General features: G+C 37.0%; 1 protein-coding gene across 6 annotated transcripts in view; it reads left to right on the top strand.

Moving 5' to 3' along the window:
• ESR1 (estrogen receptor 1) overlaps window positions 1-20669 on the top strand; it is a 374345-nt gene that overhangs the window by 269869 nt on the left and 83807 nt on the right. For all 6 annotated transcript variants that reach the window (XM_072767773.1, XM_072767754.1, XM_072767765.1 and 3 more), the window contains exon 6: window positions 19478-19616. In XM_072767773.1, coding sequence (XP_072623874.1) covers window positions 19478-19616 — 139 coding nt within the window. The remainder of the gene's footprint in view (window positions 1-19477; window positions 19617-20669) is intronic.

The following is a 20669-nucleotide window of genomic DNA, read 5'->3' as shown; positions in this document are numbered from 1 at the left end:
AACTGAGATATCCAGGTGCGCCCCTACAGCATCCACTCAATAAATATCCTCAACAAAATAGGGATAGAGGGGACAAACTTCAAAATCATAAAACTGAGTGCTGAATATGTGATGAATCACTAAATTTTACTCTTGAAATATTACACTGTATGTTAACTAACTGGAATTTAAATAAAAACTTGAAATTAAAAGAAAACCACTCAGGGCTCATCACAAGTGCCCTCCTTAATTCCTATTACCCACTCACCCCACTCCCGCTTTCCTTCCCCCACTGCTTCCCCTCCAAGCAACCCTCAGTTTGTTCTGAATAGGCAAGAGTCTGTTTTATGATTTATATCTCCTTTTATTATTTTTCCTCTGTGTTCATCTGCTTCATTTATTGAATTCCACATATGAGTGAAAATTATATGGTATTTGTCTTTCTCTGACTGACGTATCTCACGTAGCATAATACACTTTAGCTTCATCTATTTCATTGCAAATGGCAAGATTTCATTCTTTTTGGTGGTTGAGTAATATTCCATTATATATATGTATATATATATATAATGGAATGTGTATATATATATATATATATATATATATATATATATATATATATTTATACCACAGCATCTTTATCCATTCATCAGTCGATGAACATTTGGGCTCTTTCCATAATTTGGCTGTTGTTGATAATGCTGCTGTAGACATTGGGGTGCATGTGTCCCTTTGAACCAATGTTTTTGTATCTTTTGGGGAAATACCCAGTAACGAATTGCTGGATCATAGAGTAGTTCTATTTTTTACCTTTTGAAGATCCTCCATACTTTTTTCCAAAGTGGCTGCACCAACTTGCATTCCCACCAATATGTAAGAGGGTTCCTCTTTCTCTGCATCCTAGCCAACACCTGTTGTTTCCTGTGTTGTTGATTTTAGCCATTCTGACAGTTGTGAGGTGACACCTCACTGTGGTTTTGATTTGTATTTCCCTGATAATGAGTGATGTTGAGCATCTTTTCATATGTCTGTTACCCATCTATATATATTCTTTGGAAAAATGTCTATTCATGTCTTCGTAGGGCAGGTGTTTTTTTAAATCTCCTTTTTGGATGTAAAAACTGAGGCATTGAAAATTTAAATAGACTTCTCAAAGTTTCTCCACTATGACATGGCTGAGCTGGGATTAAGCCAAGGTCATCTATTCCAAAGGTCACACTCTTAAGTAATCATGGCTACATCACACCGAATATTGCAGCTACCTCTAGTGCAGTGTCCTGTGAGAAAAGACCTTTCCTATCAAGACCTTTAATATCTTTTCATAAATGACGATGTTTTCTCAGTCACGATGGAATTTATGGAACAATGTCTTTATTTTCCTATAGGAACTTTTTGTAAACAGATACTGTCTCTTCCTATATAAATGCTCTTCCTAGTCTTGGCCAAGACAAAAACAAAATGGCAAAATACAACAAAAATATAATGTGGAGAGCATCTCACTGTTTATTGTTTTGCCCAAATCTAGTTGATAGGACTAGATATGATCAGTTTTAGGGGGGAAATCAGTATTGATATATACTTGGGTCCTGAATTTCTTTTTTTTTTTTCTGAATTTCTTATACTTGTTTATTTCATCTATTCAGTTAACATATAATTTACAAATCAACTCCTAAATGAAGGGATCTATGGTAGATCATTCAAGACATAGAAATTAAGCATTATAGGAGTGTAAACACTAACCTTCATGCTCAGTTTGCATCATTTCTTTTCGTAGCAGCCTTAATAAATTTAGAATGCTTTTTACACTTATATTTTTAAAAGAATGTGGTTTTTTTTCGACCTCCATCCCAGGATTGCAAAATGAGACAGAAGACGGAAAGTATACCAGAGGGTTAACATTATAACTGTAGGAACTTCAGGAGGACAAATATAACCCATTACAACTGTTAATAATGATGCATTCAGATAAAACTATGCCATGAGAAGTAATGTGCAGAGTAGCTATGATTGCTGGAAGCTGATTGATCCAAGAACTGGAGTTATTTTTCAACAAACCATTGTGCCTCTTTCTGCCTCTTTCTTGACATTGACTATGCTTTTAGCAGGGCAAAAGTGATTTGAAATTTTTCTTAGAGTTCAAAATTTAAATTGTGTTCACTTTGCTGAAACGCCATTGGATAATGGAGTAGCAGAAGAGAATACCATGCAAATAAAAGAAGGAAAGGAAAAGGAAATGGAAAAGCTTTAGAGATGCCATCATTGTGAAAAGATTAGAAAACTAGCCACCAAAAGCCAAGGGCAGGGAAAAGAGCACTTGGAAGTGTCCCTAAAGTTTTCCAAGAGTTGTGAGAGCATTCCTAGTCCATCTCATTATTTGTTAGGATTTTGTTATTAGGAAAATTATTTATTTTCGATCTATTTCTTTTAGATTCTTCCATGTAGTGAGGACTTTTATTTGTCTCTTCATCTTTGTTGTTTCTCTGAAGTATCTCAATTTGGGGAGAATATTAAATGTTTAGGTAAAATTTATGTGTAAATATGCCATTTACATACAAAGATAATGAGGCCCCACCTGGGAGATTATACCATTAGGATATTATAGTTGCCAATAAAATCAGCATGAGTTTGTTTCTTTTTCTCTGTTCTTTTTTTAGTTCCCTGCAAATTTTCACTCAGAATCTTTCCAAATATCAGTTTTGTGAAAAGCACTGTTCTGAGTTCTTTGGGGAAAGCAAAGATGAGAGAGTCTGCATCTTTCTCTCTAGGAAGTCTACAATTAGAGCAGACCCTGTAAATCATACACTGGAAGGGTAGTATATCTTCTAGAACTGGGGAAAGACTGAGAAAAGAGTCAGAGACCTTTTTCAAACAACCATTCAATTACTTTTTTCTGAAAGCATGTCACTAATCATGCACCATCTTGCAGACTCCAGATAGAGATGATATCACTGGTCTGTGTAAACAAGTATAATCAATTCCCATATGATCTGGGATTCCCCATGTATTTTTGACTAAGATCTGTTTCTTCCTGTCAACTCAGATTCAAAGTATAGGTGTTCTTCACATTTTTATTCTATGCAAAGCAGAATTCTTTCACATAGCTGTATGCTTTGAGTTGATTTGGCTTTCCTATAAATTTCTAGTCCAAAATTCGACTTCTATTGGTACCTAAGCTGGCCACAGATTATGGCAACTCCTCATAATGGTCATGTCAAAGCTAATGGTTGAGTGGGCATCCTAGTCTTCCCGGCCAGTCCTCAGCTAGCCATGTATGGGTCAGATACCAGATAAACTCCACATATCTGACAAATCTTTATGAGAGATTTGAAAGATAAGAAATACATATTTTTGAAGTTTTACCTATTTCATGAATAACTCCTTATTAACAGATTTTGCTCTCTCTCTCTCTTTTAAGATTTTATTTATTCATGAGAGATGCATAGAGAGAGGCAGAGACATAGGCAGAGGGAGAAGCAGGTGCCCTGCGGGAAGCCCAATTCAGGACTTGATCCAAGGATCCCAGGATCGCGACTTGAGCCAAAGGCAGATGCTCAACCACTGTGCCACCCAGGCATCCCAGATTTTGCTTAAGAGTAAATAAACGTGTCTTTTAACATTCTGAATTCATTTTATAATTCATTAAATTAATAATCTTGTTATTTAAAGACTTGCCATTTACCTTCAGTCTTTAAATCCTGATGAATTTTCACAGACATTCTTTAGTTAAATAAGGATATTAATAATTTCCCTTAATAGCTTATGAAGTGAGTCAGTGAAAGTGAGTCATTAAGGCCAACTCCTGTGTGTGTTCTTTAACAGCAGTTGTTGTACTAGGTCTGTATTACAACCTTTTTTCCCCAAGATCTCATCTCAAATGTAGGCAGCATTTGCAATAGTTAATAACACTCTCTTTGCTTTTCAGTAGTTTTATGAGAGCATTCCAAGCAAAGTGGGGGAAAGGATGAGGAGGTTCCTGTTGTAACGTGATGTGCATGAAAATACCAGTAGCCCTTGGTCACCTGAGAAGTCATTGACTTCCATCCTTTCCCTGTGAAAGGTTCTTCATTTGGCATCCATAGACACACTGAATTCTTAAAAAGAACTGGATTTCAGGGATGGCTGGTGGCTCAGTTGGTTAAGTGTCTGCCTTTAGCTCAGGTAATGATCTCAGGATGCTGGGATTGAGCCCCAAGTCAGGCTCCCTGCTCAGTGGGGAATCTGCTTCTCCTTCTCCCTTTGCCCCTCAGCCCCCACTCATGCTTGCTGGCTCTTCTCTCTCTCTCATAAATAAATAAATAAATAAATATTTAAATAAATAAATAAATAAACAAATATTTAAATATTTGTTTATTTATTTATTTTTTAAAAAGAACTGGATTTCAGTATAATTAGTTTTATTTTGTGATTTTTAAATATTTTATTTCATGCATTCAGAACCTTATTCTGAGAAGCAGCCCATGGACTTAAGACTACCAAATTGAACAAAAATGTTTAAGAACCTTGTCATAACTCTGTATGAAGCTATGCATTATAGATGGTGCAACTCATGATCAGGGTATGGGAAGAAAATTTGTCATCTGCGTAATATTTGGCACTTTAATTATTAATAAAGAATTAAAGTGGGATTGCCTGAGTGGGCTCAGTTGATACCACATGTGACTCTTGAGCTTGGGGTTGTGAACGAGAGAGTCCCACGTTGGATGTAGAGATTTCTTAAAAAAATAAAATCTTTGAAAAAAATAAAAAAGTAACTAAAGCAATGGCAGTGACCATTTATTTGTTGGCCACCAGTGTTTTCTAAGCAATGTGATAGGCTCTTTATATACTTTTAAGTTGTCACCATAACATAGTGCAGGGATATTATTATCATTCCAACTTCGTAGATAAAGTAACTGTGAAGCCTAGGGCTATTCATTCATTCAAAAAATATTCGTGGAGCATACACCAAGAGAGACACTGTGCTAGGCACCAGAGATGAAATAATTCACCTAAGGTCATATACCCAGTAAGTGACAAACCTGGTCTCAGCAAAACCCATTACCCCTCCCCTCACACACTGCATCTTCATAACTCATTCTACATTTGAAACATTAAAAATCCTATTGAAAAACATGGAACTCTTAGAAGTTGGCCAACAGAAGTTGGCCAATTTTCTCTTTATGTAAATGTGAAACATAAATATGTCTTCCTGGACAGTGGTACTTCTGCTCATGCTTTTCTTCAATCTAGCATTGCCTGAGCAAACCAGAGCCCAGTCCATGATTTCTTGGATTAAGCTCCTTCTCTTCTTGGGCCATCACTAATCTTATCATGAGAGAGACAAGAATATATGTCATTTCAGTGATGGCATTTGTGTGTCCTTGTATTCAAGAAAAAAAATCTACTCCTCTGCCTTGCTAACTAGTCATAAACTTTATTTCTAACTTGGTAGATGTGCTATTGGTTTGTGTGTTTGTGTGTGTGTGGGGGGGTTGTTTTGTTTTTTTCAGTGACCTTAAGATTTTATTGGTGGTTTGAAATACTTAGAACAAGAGATTTTACAATCTTAAAAAAAAAAGAGAGATTTTACAATATTGAAGACAAAATATATTTTCACTGCTAAATGTGAAATAGATCTGTGCTGTGAATCAAAAGAACCACCTTCATGCCCATCTCCAATTCTGGCTCAGTTCCTCTTTCTGAGTTGGAAATAGACTTGAGAAGCTGAATGTAACACTAGAGATATTGAAAGTGTGCTGAGGAATTCTAGTCTATTGTTTCCTGAAGAATTTCCTAACTGCTTCATAGGTGGTAGGAAGAGAGAAACTAGATAGATATAGATATATAGATATAGATAGATAGATACATAGATAGATAGATAGATAGATAGATGATAGATAGATAATTGGTAGATAGATGATAGATGATGATAGATAGATAGATGATAGATAGATGATAGATGATGATAGATGATGATAGATAGATAGATAGATAGATAGATAGATAGATAGATAGATAGATATAGATAGATAGATAAAGTTCTTCCCTTTGGTTTTATGACAGTGTAAGGTAGTTTGGAAATCTGACTACTCCAAAATTGTGGATAGTGTCTTTAATCTTAATTTATACAAATAAAGACAACTTCTATTTAAGAAGAAAAAAAGTAATTCCATTCAACATTCATTTAGTTCCAGGAACTCAAAATAGACAAAGTAATTTTGAGTTTTATTTTCCTCAAATTTTATTCCACACTATTACCTTGCTTGCCAGCTTTGTGAGAAAAAACTGTCCTGTGGCTCTGCTCACTCCCCTCAGGGGAGGGCATGGCCAGCTCCAAGGCTAGCAACCCTTGGGGCAGCTCAGTGACATTTAGCTCCCCAAAGAGGAAGCTGGGGCAAGGTCTGTTGGGAAGCAGGAGGTGACATCACTGCTAAGACAACCCTGCATTTGCCACTGAAGTGCGTTTTCACGAGGCCCAGGTGGAGGGGGGGTGGGGGGGTGGGGGGTGGGGGTGGTTAGGGAGAACAGAAACTCAGGCCTCCAGCTGCAGGAGGCTCTTCAGAGCTGGGACCCCTGTCTCTCTTCAGGAACCCTTTTGAATTAAAGGAGAGGGACATAGGTGACCTTCTGAAGCTGATCTCCTAATTTGATTATGTAGAAGTGTTGTATCACCCTAGGCAGGAATGATCAAAAGACAAGGTATTTCATGCCATTTATGAATTCTTGTTATTGAAAGTATTTTGACAAAAAGTCACGTACATAGCCAGAATTGATCTTTTTCAGAATCAGTAGATAACAGATGTTTATTTTTCCCTTTTTGAGTTTCTATTTAATGGTGTTGGACATAATAAGTACAAAGAAAGGAAAGCATATGCTAGCCCCATACTGTATTATTATTATTATTATTTTACTTTGAAATAGTCTCTTTGATGCACTGGCATTTTTCATGACATTTTTGCCTCTTTTCTCTCTGCATACTCCTTCTAAATGGTACCACCCATCCCCAGTGATTTCAGTTTTTACCTCTTTGCTGATAATACCCAATTGATGACTTGAGGCTGCCCCAGACTTTTTCGTTTTATAGCCTTACTTCAGCAGTCTATTAAGACTTTTCTCCATTATTGCTCCTCAGGAAGTTTAGACTAAACATATTCAAGCTGGTGCTCACTGCCTTCCCCATGAGCCCTCTCTTCCTTATGTATGCCCATCACCATGGCCAATCACACTGGCCAGACACTTAAGAGATCATTGACCCTTCCCCCTATTTTCATCCCTCAGTTAAATTCAGTTAATTCTCCTCCTTCCTTGCTAATTCAGCAATGAGTCTTTCTATTCATTCTCTTTACCTTCACCCTAGCCAAGAATCCTATTTTTAAAACACTCCAGTGGTTTGTCTTTGCCTCAAGGATGAAGCCAAAACTCCTCAGTATCCCCTGGCTTCTGCTTCCTTTGACATTTCTGACCACTCTTCTCTCTATGTTCTGGACCCCTGCATGTCTGGTATAGAGACAGTTTCTGGGTCATGCCATACCTTTGGTCCCTCTGTCACATTGTCTCTCTTTCCATCAAGTATGCTATCGAGATGCAAATTAGAAATCCCAGGAAGTCTTACATCTCTGGATTAGGTACCAGTCCTGTGTGCTTCTAGTGAGCCCTGGATTGTCCTTCAATGTGGTCTTAGATACTGTTTCTCAATCAGTTATTAATTGGATTGTCTTCTCTGATAGCTTTGATGTCAGAGACCAAGATTATTAAATTTTTTTGATCCCTTACATCAATCAGTATGTGCTTGACACCTAGTAGGTGTTTAAAATAGTGAATCAATTAATTTTTCTGTAATTAATGCATGCTTTTAAATACTCCAAAGAGTACTATATTTAGGAATGTTATTAAATACTTTTCTTTGTAGGAAAAAGATGTAGTGAGTATTTAAATTTCACTCTTTGCTCCTTAAAAAATTGGGTCTACACATAGATTATACTGAATTTTAGGACTTAAGTGACATTATATTCAGGAGGACAATTTTCCAGTTAAAGGGAAAGATACATTAATATTTTGTTCTATGATCCTATTTAGACTGATTTTTAGTTAGATTGGAGAATCCAGCAGTTCTATTTCCCAAGTATTTTACTTGCCCATCCAGCACATTCTCTCTTTCTGTCTTTCTCCCTTTCAGTCTCTCTCTTTCTCTTACCTTTCCCTTGCTCTTGCTTTCTTCCTATTTCCACAGCAACTATTTCAGTTCTTCACTAAGCCCCTCTAACACCCTACCCTGTCACCTCCTTATTCTTCAGGGTAGAGGATCTCACCTCTGCTTCACTGAGAAATTGGAGACCTTCCAGGAAGTCCTTCAAATTGCAAAAGATAACTTATTTACACTCATTCATTTATTTACCTCTTCCCCCCTGTTTATTTGACAAATATTTATTTAAGGACCTTTTTTTCAACCAAGTACTACATTAAGTCCTGCAGGTATAATATCCTCAAGACATAGTGTTTGTGCTCAATCTGTTTCCCATCTGGTGAGAGATATGAATTAGCAAATAAGCCCTGATACAGAGAAGGGCTACTATAGGAATAAGCACCTAATCCTGGTGTTGAGAGTGTTGAAGTCATTAGAATAGTGTACTTGGAAGAGGGAAAAACATATGTCATAGCCTAAGGAATAACCTTTCCTCAAAGATTGAAGGTGCCCACTGTTCAGATATTTTCCTGTATGTTGACACTCAACACATATCATTGTGGTCTTATGACATTTTTCTTGATTCTTCTATAGATTATGACCTTTTTGAGAATGAGAATGTTGTCCCATCTCTGTACGCACACTACCCAGCCTCATGCCAGTTTTATATATACTGGAGATGCTCAATGACATTTGGTGAATGTTGAGCATGACTATGTAAGAGATACAGGTTTACAGTTTGTTATTGGGTTAAATTGCATCTCCCCAAAAGATATGTTGAAGTCCTAATCTCTAGTACCTGTGAATGTGACCTTACTCGGAAATAATTTGCAGATGTGATCAAGTTAAAATGGGATCATACTCAATTAGTGTGTGTCCTAATCCCACATGACTGGTATTCTTATAAAAAGATAAGAGATACAAAGACATACAGAGAACATCATGTGATGATGGAGGCAGAGACTGAAGTGATGACTCTGAGCCAAGGAATGCCAAGGATTTTTAGCAACACCAGAAGCTAAGAGAAAGGCATAGAACAGATTCTCCCCAATGTCTTTGAGAAAGCATGGCCCTGCTGACACTTTGATTTCAGACTTTTGGCTTCCAGACTATTGTTTCCTGATTTCTGGTTTTGTTTTTTTAAGTTACCCAGTTTGTGGTACTTATTTATAGCAGCTTTACAAAACTAATAGTTATTTTTTTTTTTATGAGAAAATATTGTGGTTCCTGTTGTAGTCCTTAGGAAGTCATCATTGTTGATGGAACCCAATACCAAGGCAAGGGCCATGTTGAACTAATAAGAAATGAAATAATTCTTGCTTTGAAGGTAATTAGCATTTAGAGAATCTCTCTTATAGTTTCTCCTAGCTACCTACTTTATTTTTAGTATGGTTATTTAATGGCCTGGCAAGATCTGTTGTGCTCATAGAAGGATCCATCATGGGTTAAAGGAAAACAATCTCTGGCTCTCTAATTTCTTTATGGCCTCTCTCTACAGTGGTATATATAAGATCAGTGATAAGTGACTTCAGTTCTTATCACTGAAGAACGGATGGAAGAGGCTGAAATAATTCTTTCTCCTTTATTTTGATGTTTGTTCTCTCTGGTGCTGAAATTTGTGTAGCTTAATGGTAAGAATGTAAGAGGTGAGTTGTGGGAAGACTGGAAGGGAGGAAGCAAACTTTTCTAAAGCCATTGCCTATGTACTTGTGAGACTCTCAGATCCCTACTGGCCTCAGACTTGGGACTGCCAACCCCTTCTTGGTATGGGGTCCTGTACGTTGCTCTCTGTTTCTCAGAGGCAGTATTGTTATGTGATTTGATACTCAGCATTTCTATAACTTCTGGGTGATTTTGCTTTGGAAGACTCCCATTTTAACATTCTGAATTTAAGTAAAACAAGAGAGAATAAGCCTCTGTTTTGCTCATAATTCATTCTAGAACTAGATGTCCCTGGGTCATTAGTAATAACAGGTGTTCCTCTAGCAAAAAAGTGTGTATGTACGTCAGAAACCTAAGACTGTAAGTTGATCATCAATTCTGGTTCCATTGAGGGGCTTAGGCAGGGTGGTGGTGGGAAGAAATCATCATTGTCCATTTGTTTGGGGAACTTGCTTAAAAAGAATTGTCTGCTCCCCTCTCAGTCTTTGTGTTGACATTTGTAGTGTTTCCCGGGAGCATACAGTTATCCGGAAAACTCATGCTGATGACAATGACAATAGTATTTGAAATGCTTCTGTAGGTCTGCTTCTAGGTAGACAGGAAAAAAATGTATGTTCCAAGGTACAAGTGCTTGTTGACTTTTCAAACACAGCCAATCCATGCTTTTTATGAGCGAACCCAGTGCCGCTCCCAAGTGCTGGCCTTCCTGTGCATTTGCCAAGCACGTCAAAGGACAGGCTTGAGTACTTTATAGTTTATTAATTTTTTTCCTCCTTTAGTTTGCAATATACTCTCAGAAACTGGAAAATAATTTCTTTTACTCTTTTCCCCTTCTGCATTTAGGCCAAAATTGATTTTTTTGAGCTTATAAGGAAAAAAATTAAGCTAGAGTTAATACTGTTGCCCTTGCAGAATAAAAATAAAAGACTAGTTTACCTTCATGCTGTGCTGTATCAGAGTAAAGATCTTTTCTGTCCCTCCAAGGGGGATTTTGACAAGACAGAGTAAAAAAATGTATACTGTCAATAGAGAATAATTGTAGCCAATATAAGAAGTAATAGAATTGTTTATTTGGTGGATGGAGGGAATGGTTTTTTGTGTGTGTTTCAAAAATTGGGAAACTAGGAGACACTCTTAAATCCATCAGCTTCTCCAGAACTCTTCTCAAATGCTTATTGTCATGACAACCATCTCTTCATAAACCAAGGCTCTGAGTGTAATACAGATGGGGTTGGTAACAAGGTAGAGTTGCCATCTGCTTTGTTTTCTCTGAGGGACATTTTTTTTTGATCCCCACATCTGATCCTGATATCTAAAAGTCTTGACTTATTTTTCTTTTTGGAGTCAGATATGGTTGTAAGATTAATTCTTTTCTTCTGACAAACCACTTCCTTATCTGTCATCATATAACTTACTTATTGTTAAATGGAAAGAAAAAAAGGGGGGCATAATTATGTATGTGTAAAAGCAAACATATATTTTAATGATTTATTTCTCTAGCTACTTGGCAAAGTCTGATATATGAGGTGCATTGTAATTCAATACTACAGTCAAAAATAAGTCCAGAAAAAGTAGGAGTAAGGTGGTAATTATCCAAGGAAACAGGTACAATTGTTTTTGCCTTTGAATATTCTATTAATGTCCATGCTTCCTAACAGTAGGGCTACATGCAATCTGTAGTAAGCTCTGTTGTCTTACTTTCCAGCAAAAGGAGCACATCAGGTCTTTAGAAGGGGAAAATCTTTCCTTATTATTAAATTTAGAGAGAAATTTGCAGAATAAATAAATGCTTACATGAGGGATGCAGCCCAGTAGTTTCCTCTACCCTTTCCTAAAGATGCAATGACATATTCAAAACTGAAAGCATCATTTTTATAAAGAAAATATTCACCATTTCACAAGTTCATACTTGCCATGATCAGAATTAAGATATGTACAGCCTTAGAAAAATAAGAAAATAGGTGTCTGGCCATTTAAGGGTGTTGTCAATGAAATTGCTAAAGAAAGGTTAAGGGAAATATTTTATGAAGTTTTATTTATGATCAAGAATAATTTACTTCTTTGCATTATAATTATTTTACATATGCTACAATATATAATCCTAAATTTTAAGATCTTGAGGTGCTTTTCAGTATAGCTCTACTTTTCTTACTAATCAGAGATGTTCTATAATTACCTCTTTAGATCAGGCACAATTTATTTCCATATACTTTCTTCATATCCTATGTGTTGATATGTAAAAATAATCAAATACTGGTAGGTAAATAAAATGTAACCTATAATATTGGTAGGTAAGTAAAATGTAACCTATAGTATATCACACACACAAATACATACCTAGAAACATGTATGGTAACTAAAGAATAAATATGGCCTAATGTCCAGAGCAGGGAAACAATGCTAGACAATTTTTGAAGTAGATTCTGAATATGCTTCCATGGGTAAGTCTAATAATTTTTTGAAGGAGTGTTATATGGGATGTAGTTCCTTGAATATAGTGTGGGGGATGGTGGTTAAAGTCCAACAATGGTTGGTGTGCCTGGATGGCTTGGTCAGTTAAGGTTCCAACTCTTGATTTTGGCTCAGGTCATGATCTCAAGGTTGTGGTATTGAGTCCATGCTCAGCACTCAGTGGAGAATCTGCCTGAGATTCTCTCCCTCCTTCTCACTCTGCCCCTCCCCTCACTTGCATAATCATGCACTCTCTTTCTCTCTCTCAAATAAATAAATCTTAAAAAAAAAAAAAAAACAGATTCAACAACAGTTGAGTTGGCGATGATGTCATAAATGTCTTCATTATATTATGTCAGAACATGGTACTTTTGTCAGTCTTCAGAGTCAATATTGGCAAGTTTGGGGATTTATATAGATATCATGATATCATCTGTAATTCTTTTAACATATGATCATCTTAATAAGCAATTTTCAAGATATACACCATTCATTTTAAAAGGCACTTTTTCTGTTTACTTTTAAAACTCTGTCCTGAATTGTTCAGCCTCTACTCACATTAATTGGCTGTCAACTATGCTAAATGTGACATATTTTTAAAATATCAAAATTTTCACATTCAGTTCTTTACTTACCACTGGTTTTTATTGCTGAGCATTGCCTAGAGAACACTGTTTTATTTCCCAAGGCAGGTAGTCATCACAGGGCAAGTTTCATTCTATCTCAAGGCAAATAAGGGCAGCAAACACTGTGGAAGTCTGCTGAGTGCAGTAGAAAACCATCAACCGTTTATATGGGGGTATACAAATACAGCTGCATTCTGGATTTGCTAAACATCTTGAAATGCTTTGAGTGTAATAAAACCCCAAACGTGCTTTCTTTTCTCATTTCTTTGCATATGTATTTTAGGAGAAATATAATCCACATGCTCTTGTTCCTTCCACTTTTAAATCATGAAAATGTTGTTTTGTAAGAGCTGTTTGATGTCCAGGAAGTCTTTTATCCTTTTTATTAGGTTATTTTTGTGTATGAATAAAGAGCAAAATATAAACAGAAAACACAACATGACTTAGGCAGGGCAAACACAAAGTGCCCAATTTAAGTTTGAAGCTCTAAATCTAAAATATTTTGAAGCAAAACATTTCTCTTGGTGCTTTGTAAAAGTTGTGTTCCCTTCTATTAGGAAGAAGTTCCAGGCCTGTTGGGATGAATAGGAAGGAGAAGAAATATTCACTGAATAGGACTCTGGTACTCGGGGACATCTGGCAACTCCTTAATTTTTACAATAACCCGAAGTGGTAGGTCAGTCCATTTGCATTTTACAGATGGGAAGAGCTTTCAGAGATCTTAAGTAACTGGCCAGGGGCCACAGAAGAATTTCAAGCCAGGCCTACTTGACTCTTCAGCTAATACTCTTTTCATTACTTTTATCCTCCTCATTCCATTGGGAGGATGAAATGGCGGGGGGGGGGGGGGTGTTGTATCCTCCTGATAATAATAAAAAAAAAATACCAAGTTGGAAATACCTCATACTCAGGCCTGAGAATTGAGGGCTGTTGTAGCTTCAGGAAAATGTCACCTTGGTATTGGCAAGGTGGATGTCTATTAGTATGGTGATAAGAGCATTGGATAAGTGGTATTATGGCAGAAGGGGGCCTGTGCACACTCCCCTTTATTATAGCAGAGGAAAGCTGAATACACACAGACATGGTGATGTAGAGCAGGCCGGGGAGAGGCCTATGCTCTTGCATTGTGATTCAATATTTCTAAACAACTGATAATCTTTTGCCATTTATTGCAGTTTGTAACAGTGGTATATATTTGGTCAGAGTGTTGCATGACAATATTTAAATAGATTCAGCTCGTTTCTTAAAACAATTTTTCAGTGCTTATGTGTTATTGGATATAGCTTAAAGTGTTACAGAACGGGAATCACAGTTTTAATGGGTCTCTCTATAATGGAACTGCATAAAAGGAGAATCTAAGGTTTTATTTGAGGTGGGAGATCATACCATGAGGCACATGTCCATAGTATGACATCAGATGACCATTTCTTGAAGAAAAAGAGAAAAAAACTACAAATGAAGAGCATGAGGACTGCTTAGCATTTGAACTGGGATCTCGGTTCCTCTGGTATTATCTGTTCTATCAGCTTTCTCCCAGAAATCCCAAATTTTGTTCAGCTAGTAGCTGTCTTTATGCTACAGTCTCATGTTCCATTCTTCTCTCCCCGTTCCCCTACCACCTACTCTTCCTCTCCCTTCCTCCTTCTTTTTCCTCCCCCCTCCTTTTTCTCCTTCTTCGCTGAATCTTTGGCATCCAAAGGAAGAGATGAATTATTTAAATCTTCTGTTGAATTAAAGCAATCTAAAAAGAGTTTAATAGGCAATTTCATAAATGACATTCTGGAGAACATTGGGGTCATTGTATGACTGAGAACATGATTAATTTTTTCTGAAGGTCAGGAAACTAATATTTTTTCCAGTGGATTTACTAAGGGAACCAACTACCTGTGATTTACCTTTTACCTCACTGCAGTGCAGAACTTTACAAGTGTTCATATTTTATTACTCGTTTTGCTCAAGGATCTCAGTACACTTTCAGTGTCATTTCTGAGAGCCTTGTTGTACCCCACAAGGGAGGCTGAGGCTTGATGGATTGCCTGTGTGCCAAGGCAAATTAAATAATTTTTTTTGCAGTCTCCAACAGAGTGATAAAGAGGGTTTAGGATCTCATGAGCCCCAAGGGAAGGAGGAGGACATGTCATGATCTCTCTTCACAGTTAAACCTAAGATAAAAGTCTTGGAGGAAAAACAGTTTATAATGGAGGACAGAAGGATAGAATGTATTTATGCGATGATGAAACTGGAGATAATAAGCTGGTTGTATGTATAGGGGGTTATTTCTCTGGGAAAGAGACCTTCCTCAACTTCATTAGATCCTTGCCCACACAGTGGGTGGGGAGTAGGAGCTAAGGCGTTTCTGTTTCCAGGATAGCCCATCCCCAGGATACTCTATTACTAAATCTGTGAACGTTTCACTGTCACTGTCGCTAAAATGGGAGTCCCCAAGTGATGGGAGGTGAATCATCTCTCACTATGTCACCCATAAAAATATCTGTCACTGATGCCTCTATCCATATCCTGTAAATGCTGCTCCCTTCCATCTTCATATTGGCAATACTTTCAAGTGTTCAAGAAAGGCCTTGTTGAATGCCTCTAAATTATTATAGCAGATCCAGCTGAAATTGCACATTAGATCATTCCTCTTATTTATAAGGAAAATAACCAAGGGTTGAAACTCGATGTCTATAGATAGATAATATAATTGTATTTGGGATTTAGTACATTATTTGTCTCCTCCATTGGCTATGAATTGAGAGTCTTTAATGAACAGTCTTCAGTAGTCTTCACATTCATTGAGAAGGTGGATTGATAGTCATCTCTGCACCCCCACTGCTGTCTCCAGGAACTTGCAGAGGACACTATGCAAGAGATTCAGTGACCCTTTCTGAGGGCAGTATGCATAGCTGGGAAAGAGAACTAAAGAGACCATTTATTTTTGAGAGATCTACATCATCTCAACAGAAGGGCCTAGCGATTCTATTGGACTCAGACTGAAAACTATTGTTAACAGACATATTTCAGAAAGATTTCATAATCACCAGATTTGTGTGGTACAAATGGTTATGGTGAGCTTCTGAGGCTCCCAAGAGACCACTAAAACTGTCAGGCTTAAATAGCACTGAAGTTTTGAAGTGAGAATTAAAAAGTATGATTCAGTTTGATATGTAAGGCTCCTACCAGAAAATACTCCTTTGGTTTTCCAAAATCAAGTGGTTATGTGGCCAGCTGTGGTCCTCTCGAAAGATACTTCCAAATCTCATCCTGTGTGATTGTTTGAGGTTTCTGGAAGGTATTGGAGAGTGTGGTGTACGTGTCATCATGGATGACATTATCACGTGATTATATTTTTTCCCATATAAAACAGCGAATGCCATAAAAGAAGACTTCAATTTTTTTTTTAGATTTATTTATTATTTTAGAGAGGGAAAGAGAAAGGGAGCAAGTGAGAGCATGGTGGGGAGGGGCAGAGGGAGAGGGAGAGAGAGAAAGTCTCAAGCAGACTCCACTCTAAGTGCAGAGCCTGATGCAGTGCTTGATCTCACAACTCTGAGATCATGAACCAAGAGCTCAACCCAGTGCGCCACCCAGGTGCCCCAGAAGACATCACTTTTGAATATTAACATTTCTGAAAGTGAGTTTAATTGACAATGTCCATTTACATTTCTTTTATGAGATTTTACCCAAAAGATTGGGGTAAAATCTTATAGAATTAAAACTTCCTTGAGAGCTTTCCTTTTAAGTACTACTTACTAGAGTCAATTTATCCCATTAGACATTGGGCATTGAGAGAAAGAAACAGTTCCCATTTCCTCAGGCAGTGTTTCGTCCAGAACAAAGTTAGTCCATTTTGACCCAGTGTACTTTAGAGGCAAATAGTTGCAGGTTGTACAGATACCCGTTCCTTTTTCTATCCAAGAGGCCTGAAACCCAGTCACTGTGTTTTTAATCTTTTAGTTTTTTTTTTTTCTTTAATGAACAGAGCTACCATTTTTTTCTCCAGTTGCAAACCCTGCTTTATGTGAGACCCACTTTTTCCAATGGGAAGACACCTGCTCTGAGGAAGTCTACACTGTTATGGGCCTTAGAATGGTTAATTAATTGGTGTAGGAAAAGGTGCAACAAATTGGATTTTAAAAAGCAGAATTTGATAGAATCATGCATTTGGTGCTTCTAATGAATACAAAACCTAGCAGGATTTACAGATACTTGCATAATTAACTTGAATATAATGTATGATAACTATCTGTTAGAAGAAGCACATGAAAAAATGCACAGCATCATTAGTCATTAGGAAAATGCAAATTAAAACCACAGAGCCAGTGTGATACCTCTGTTCACCTACTAGACCATCTATAATTAGAAAGACTGACCGTACCAACTCTCCATGAGGATGGGAGCAACTAGTGCTCTCATCCATTGCTGATGGGAATAGAAAATGGACAATTTTGCAATTTCTTAAAAAGTGAAATACACATCTACTGTAAGATCCAGCCAATGGACTCTTAGATATTTACCCCCAAAACTGAAAGTGTATGTTCATACAAAAAATTAGTACATAGATTGCTCATAAAAGCTTTATTTGTAATAGCCACAGACTGGAAACAATCTAAATGTCCAATGAAAGGATAAGCAAATTGTATTTATTTGTTGTATATATCGACACAATGGGCAATAAAAAGAATCAGCTATTCATACATGGAAGATCATGGGTAAGTGTCAAAATAATTATGCTGAGTTATAAAAGTCAGATGGAAAGGTGAAAGACTCTTAGGAATTAAAGTAGTAACAGTGGGACTATAGAAAAGAGAGGAAGAATTTTAGTGTTACCTCAAAGATAGAATTGATGAGTTTGATTAGGGGATGATGACTGCAGGGGGGGGCATAGACTCTGAGATCTTTCTCTAGTTGGGGTTTCTCGATGTGGATAGTGGTAATAAAGGCCCATCCATGTATCAGAAATGATGAGCTAATTGTTTAATGCTGATCCTGTGGTAGCTTCAAGACCCCCAAAGGGAAAGATACAGTAGGCAACCATTCATCCTTGACTGCTTTGAGAAATAAATTTATGTTTTGGCTTTTTTATAAACATAACCATTATGTAGCTAATAATAGTATAAATTAGTGAGAATGAATAAAGGAGAGGACACAGGAAAAGGGATTTCTAGAACCAGTCTCATGGATGACTGAGAACAAAGGGTTGAAAGCAGAGGGAGAGAGGAAGGATATAGCCTGTGATATGACTGGGAGCTGATTTGGAAAGCAGCAAGATTTATGGTCATCTTGTTCACATAATGCCTGTCATTCTGGCAGATCTTCATTTGTGTGGTTGTATTTATTTAGTTTTTGATCCAAATTCTATAATTGCAGCTCATAAGAGGTGGTCAAGGGCACAGGTTCTGAAGATTATATTCTTTTTTTTTTTTTTAAAGATTCTATTTATTTATTCATGATAGTCACAGAGAGAGAGAGAGAGAGGCAGAGACACAGGCAGAGGGAGAAGCACGCTCCATGCACAGGGAGCCCGACGTGGGATTCGATCCCAGGTCTCCAGGATCGCGCCCCGGGCCAAAGGCAGGCGCCAAACCGCTGTGCCACCCAGGGATCCCTGAAGATTATATTCTCATCTCTGATCTTAACAAATGTATAAGCTCTCTGAACATCTGTTTTCTTACCTGTAAAAAGACATCCCCATCAATTTCTACCTCTTAGAGTAATTGTATTAATAAGGATAAGAAAATGTGCAGGAAATACTTCGTATTGCTTCAAGACCATGGTAATGGCTCAGTAAATTGATCTTCCTGTTCTTCTTCCTCTTCCTCCTCCCCCTTTCCCCTTCTACTCCTGCTTATTGTTGTTGTTGTTGTTATTGTTGTTGTTGTTATCATTAGGCATCCACCGTATTGTTAGTGTTGATTTGGAAAAGCTTTCATCTCCCATTAAGGCCTTTGGCAAACAAGGACACATTAGTGTTTATTACCAGAAGTATTTACGATGTCACTTTATTCATCTGATTCATTTTCTCCCAAGATATTTATTTACACGTACTGTTTCATTAGCCTTTCTTTTACACAGTGTGAAAAAAAGAGCATGGCCTAGTGATGAAGCAAATAAATAGAAATTTAGTGACTTTGGTCTTGCCCTTGCTCCAATTCCTGTTTGGTTTAAGGCCAGTAGTTTAAATTTCTTGTACGTAAATATATTCAACTGAATCAGAAGTGAAATATAGTAATCACATAGAGCTATTAGAGATGTCTAAGTAAAAAAAGATGTCTAAGATCTTTTAGACAAAAGATCTTAGACAAGTTTTAACATTGTTTAAGTACAGAACTTTATAGGAAACTAAATGGGTTGTATAAGTTAGTATATTTCTATAGATACGACACTAAGGCACTTAGAAACTTAAATACTACATTAAAGTTCCTTGATATACTAGGTATAAAAAAAGTTACTTGACTTTCCTATTAAGTGTGCTTCCATTACATGTCATACGATGTATTAGAAAACAGACCTCACCAGTTCAAATCCCCAGTTGCATTCATTTCACTAGTAATGATGACTTTTAATTTTAAGTCAGCAAGCTTTTCTTGTCTTGTTTTAGGCTTTGTTGATTTGAGCCTCCATGATCAGGTCCACCTTCTGGAATGTGCTTGGCTAGAGATCCTGATGATTGGACTTGTCTGGCGCTCCATGGAGCATCCAGGGAAGCTCTTCTTTGCTCCTAACTTGCTCTTAGACAGGTAAGTGACCTGGCTGTAGCTTGGGGAAGTACATCTTTTATAATCACCAGTTTATTCCTAAAACTTTTATTCAGTACTCCGTGAAGCACCCAAGAACTTTGTCTGATATGTTTACATTACAAAGGGGTGAATTTGAGAGATGTGGTCTAGAGAAGTTCACGGAAACCTAAGGACAACTTTCTGCTAGATATCTCTAGGATAACATCTGCTAGATGATGCTAGGCCATCAATAATCAAGTATCCTTAGAGGAATTCTGATATAAAATTTATATATTATATGTACATATACATATAAAATATGTTTGCATGTATATACACTATGTGTGTGTGTATATATGAATCTATATAACTGTGGACTCTAATTTTCTAATTTTGCCTTCATCTTGTGTTACATATATTTTTAAAAAAGGATATCCTCCCTTAACTAAGGTCTCTTTTGACCCATGTATACCCAAACTACAATAGCCTCTTCATTTCCTTCTCTAATTTTCCTATCAGTTAAATGAGGAAATTTGACCAGCATTCTGAAGGCCACGTCCAGTTCTATGAATTCATAAAAGCTACTTGTTTATTTTCAAAAGTGAAGATCTCTGTTTTCAAATATGTTACCTTATTTAATGTATTGTATTTCGGTTGACTTAGAATGTGGGTCCTATTGTTTCCTTTTTGTTTCCTAAGCAATGATCCTTAGAGAAATAGGATTTAGACATGCTACATCAGCTATCACTGATGGAGTCCCACCTTGGCACCAGTCACTATGTTCAATATTTTATATACCTGATGTCATTTAAACATCATAGCACACCTGAGAAGCTTATCAGTCTCACATGACTAGAAAGAAGCCAAGTTTCATAGTCATTCTGCTACTCGCAAACAGCATCAAACTAGCCAATGGTGAAACTAAGATTGGAATTCAAGATCTACCTGGCTCAGTACTATCCTGCCTCTGTCCTGTGCTCATGTTCTTCATCCTCTTTCTTGGTCAGTGATGCCTCCTTTGGCTTCCAGGCATACCTCGTATTTGTGGGCCACATAACAATTTGATTGGTAAAG

The sequence above is a fragment of the Vulpes vulpes genome, chromosome 1 (assembly GCF_048418805.1).
Source record: "Vulpes vulpes isolate BD-2025 chromosome 1, VulVul3, whole genome shotgun sequence".
In the NCBI taxonomy this organism is placed as follows: Eukaryota; Metazoa; Chordata; class Mammalia; order Carnivora; family Canidae; genus Vulpes; species Vulpes vulpes.
This window is presented reverse-complemented; position numbering and strand designations above follow the sequence as displayed.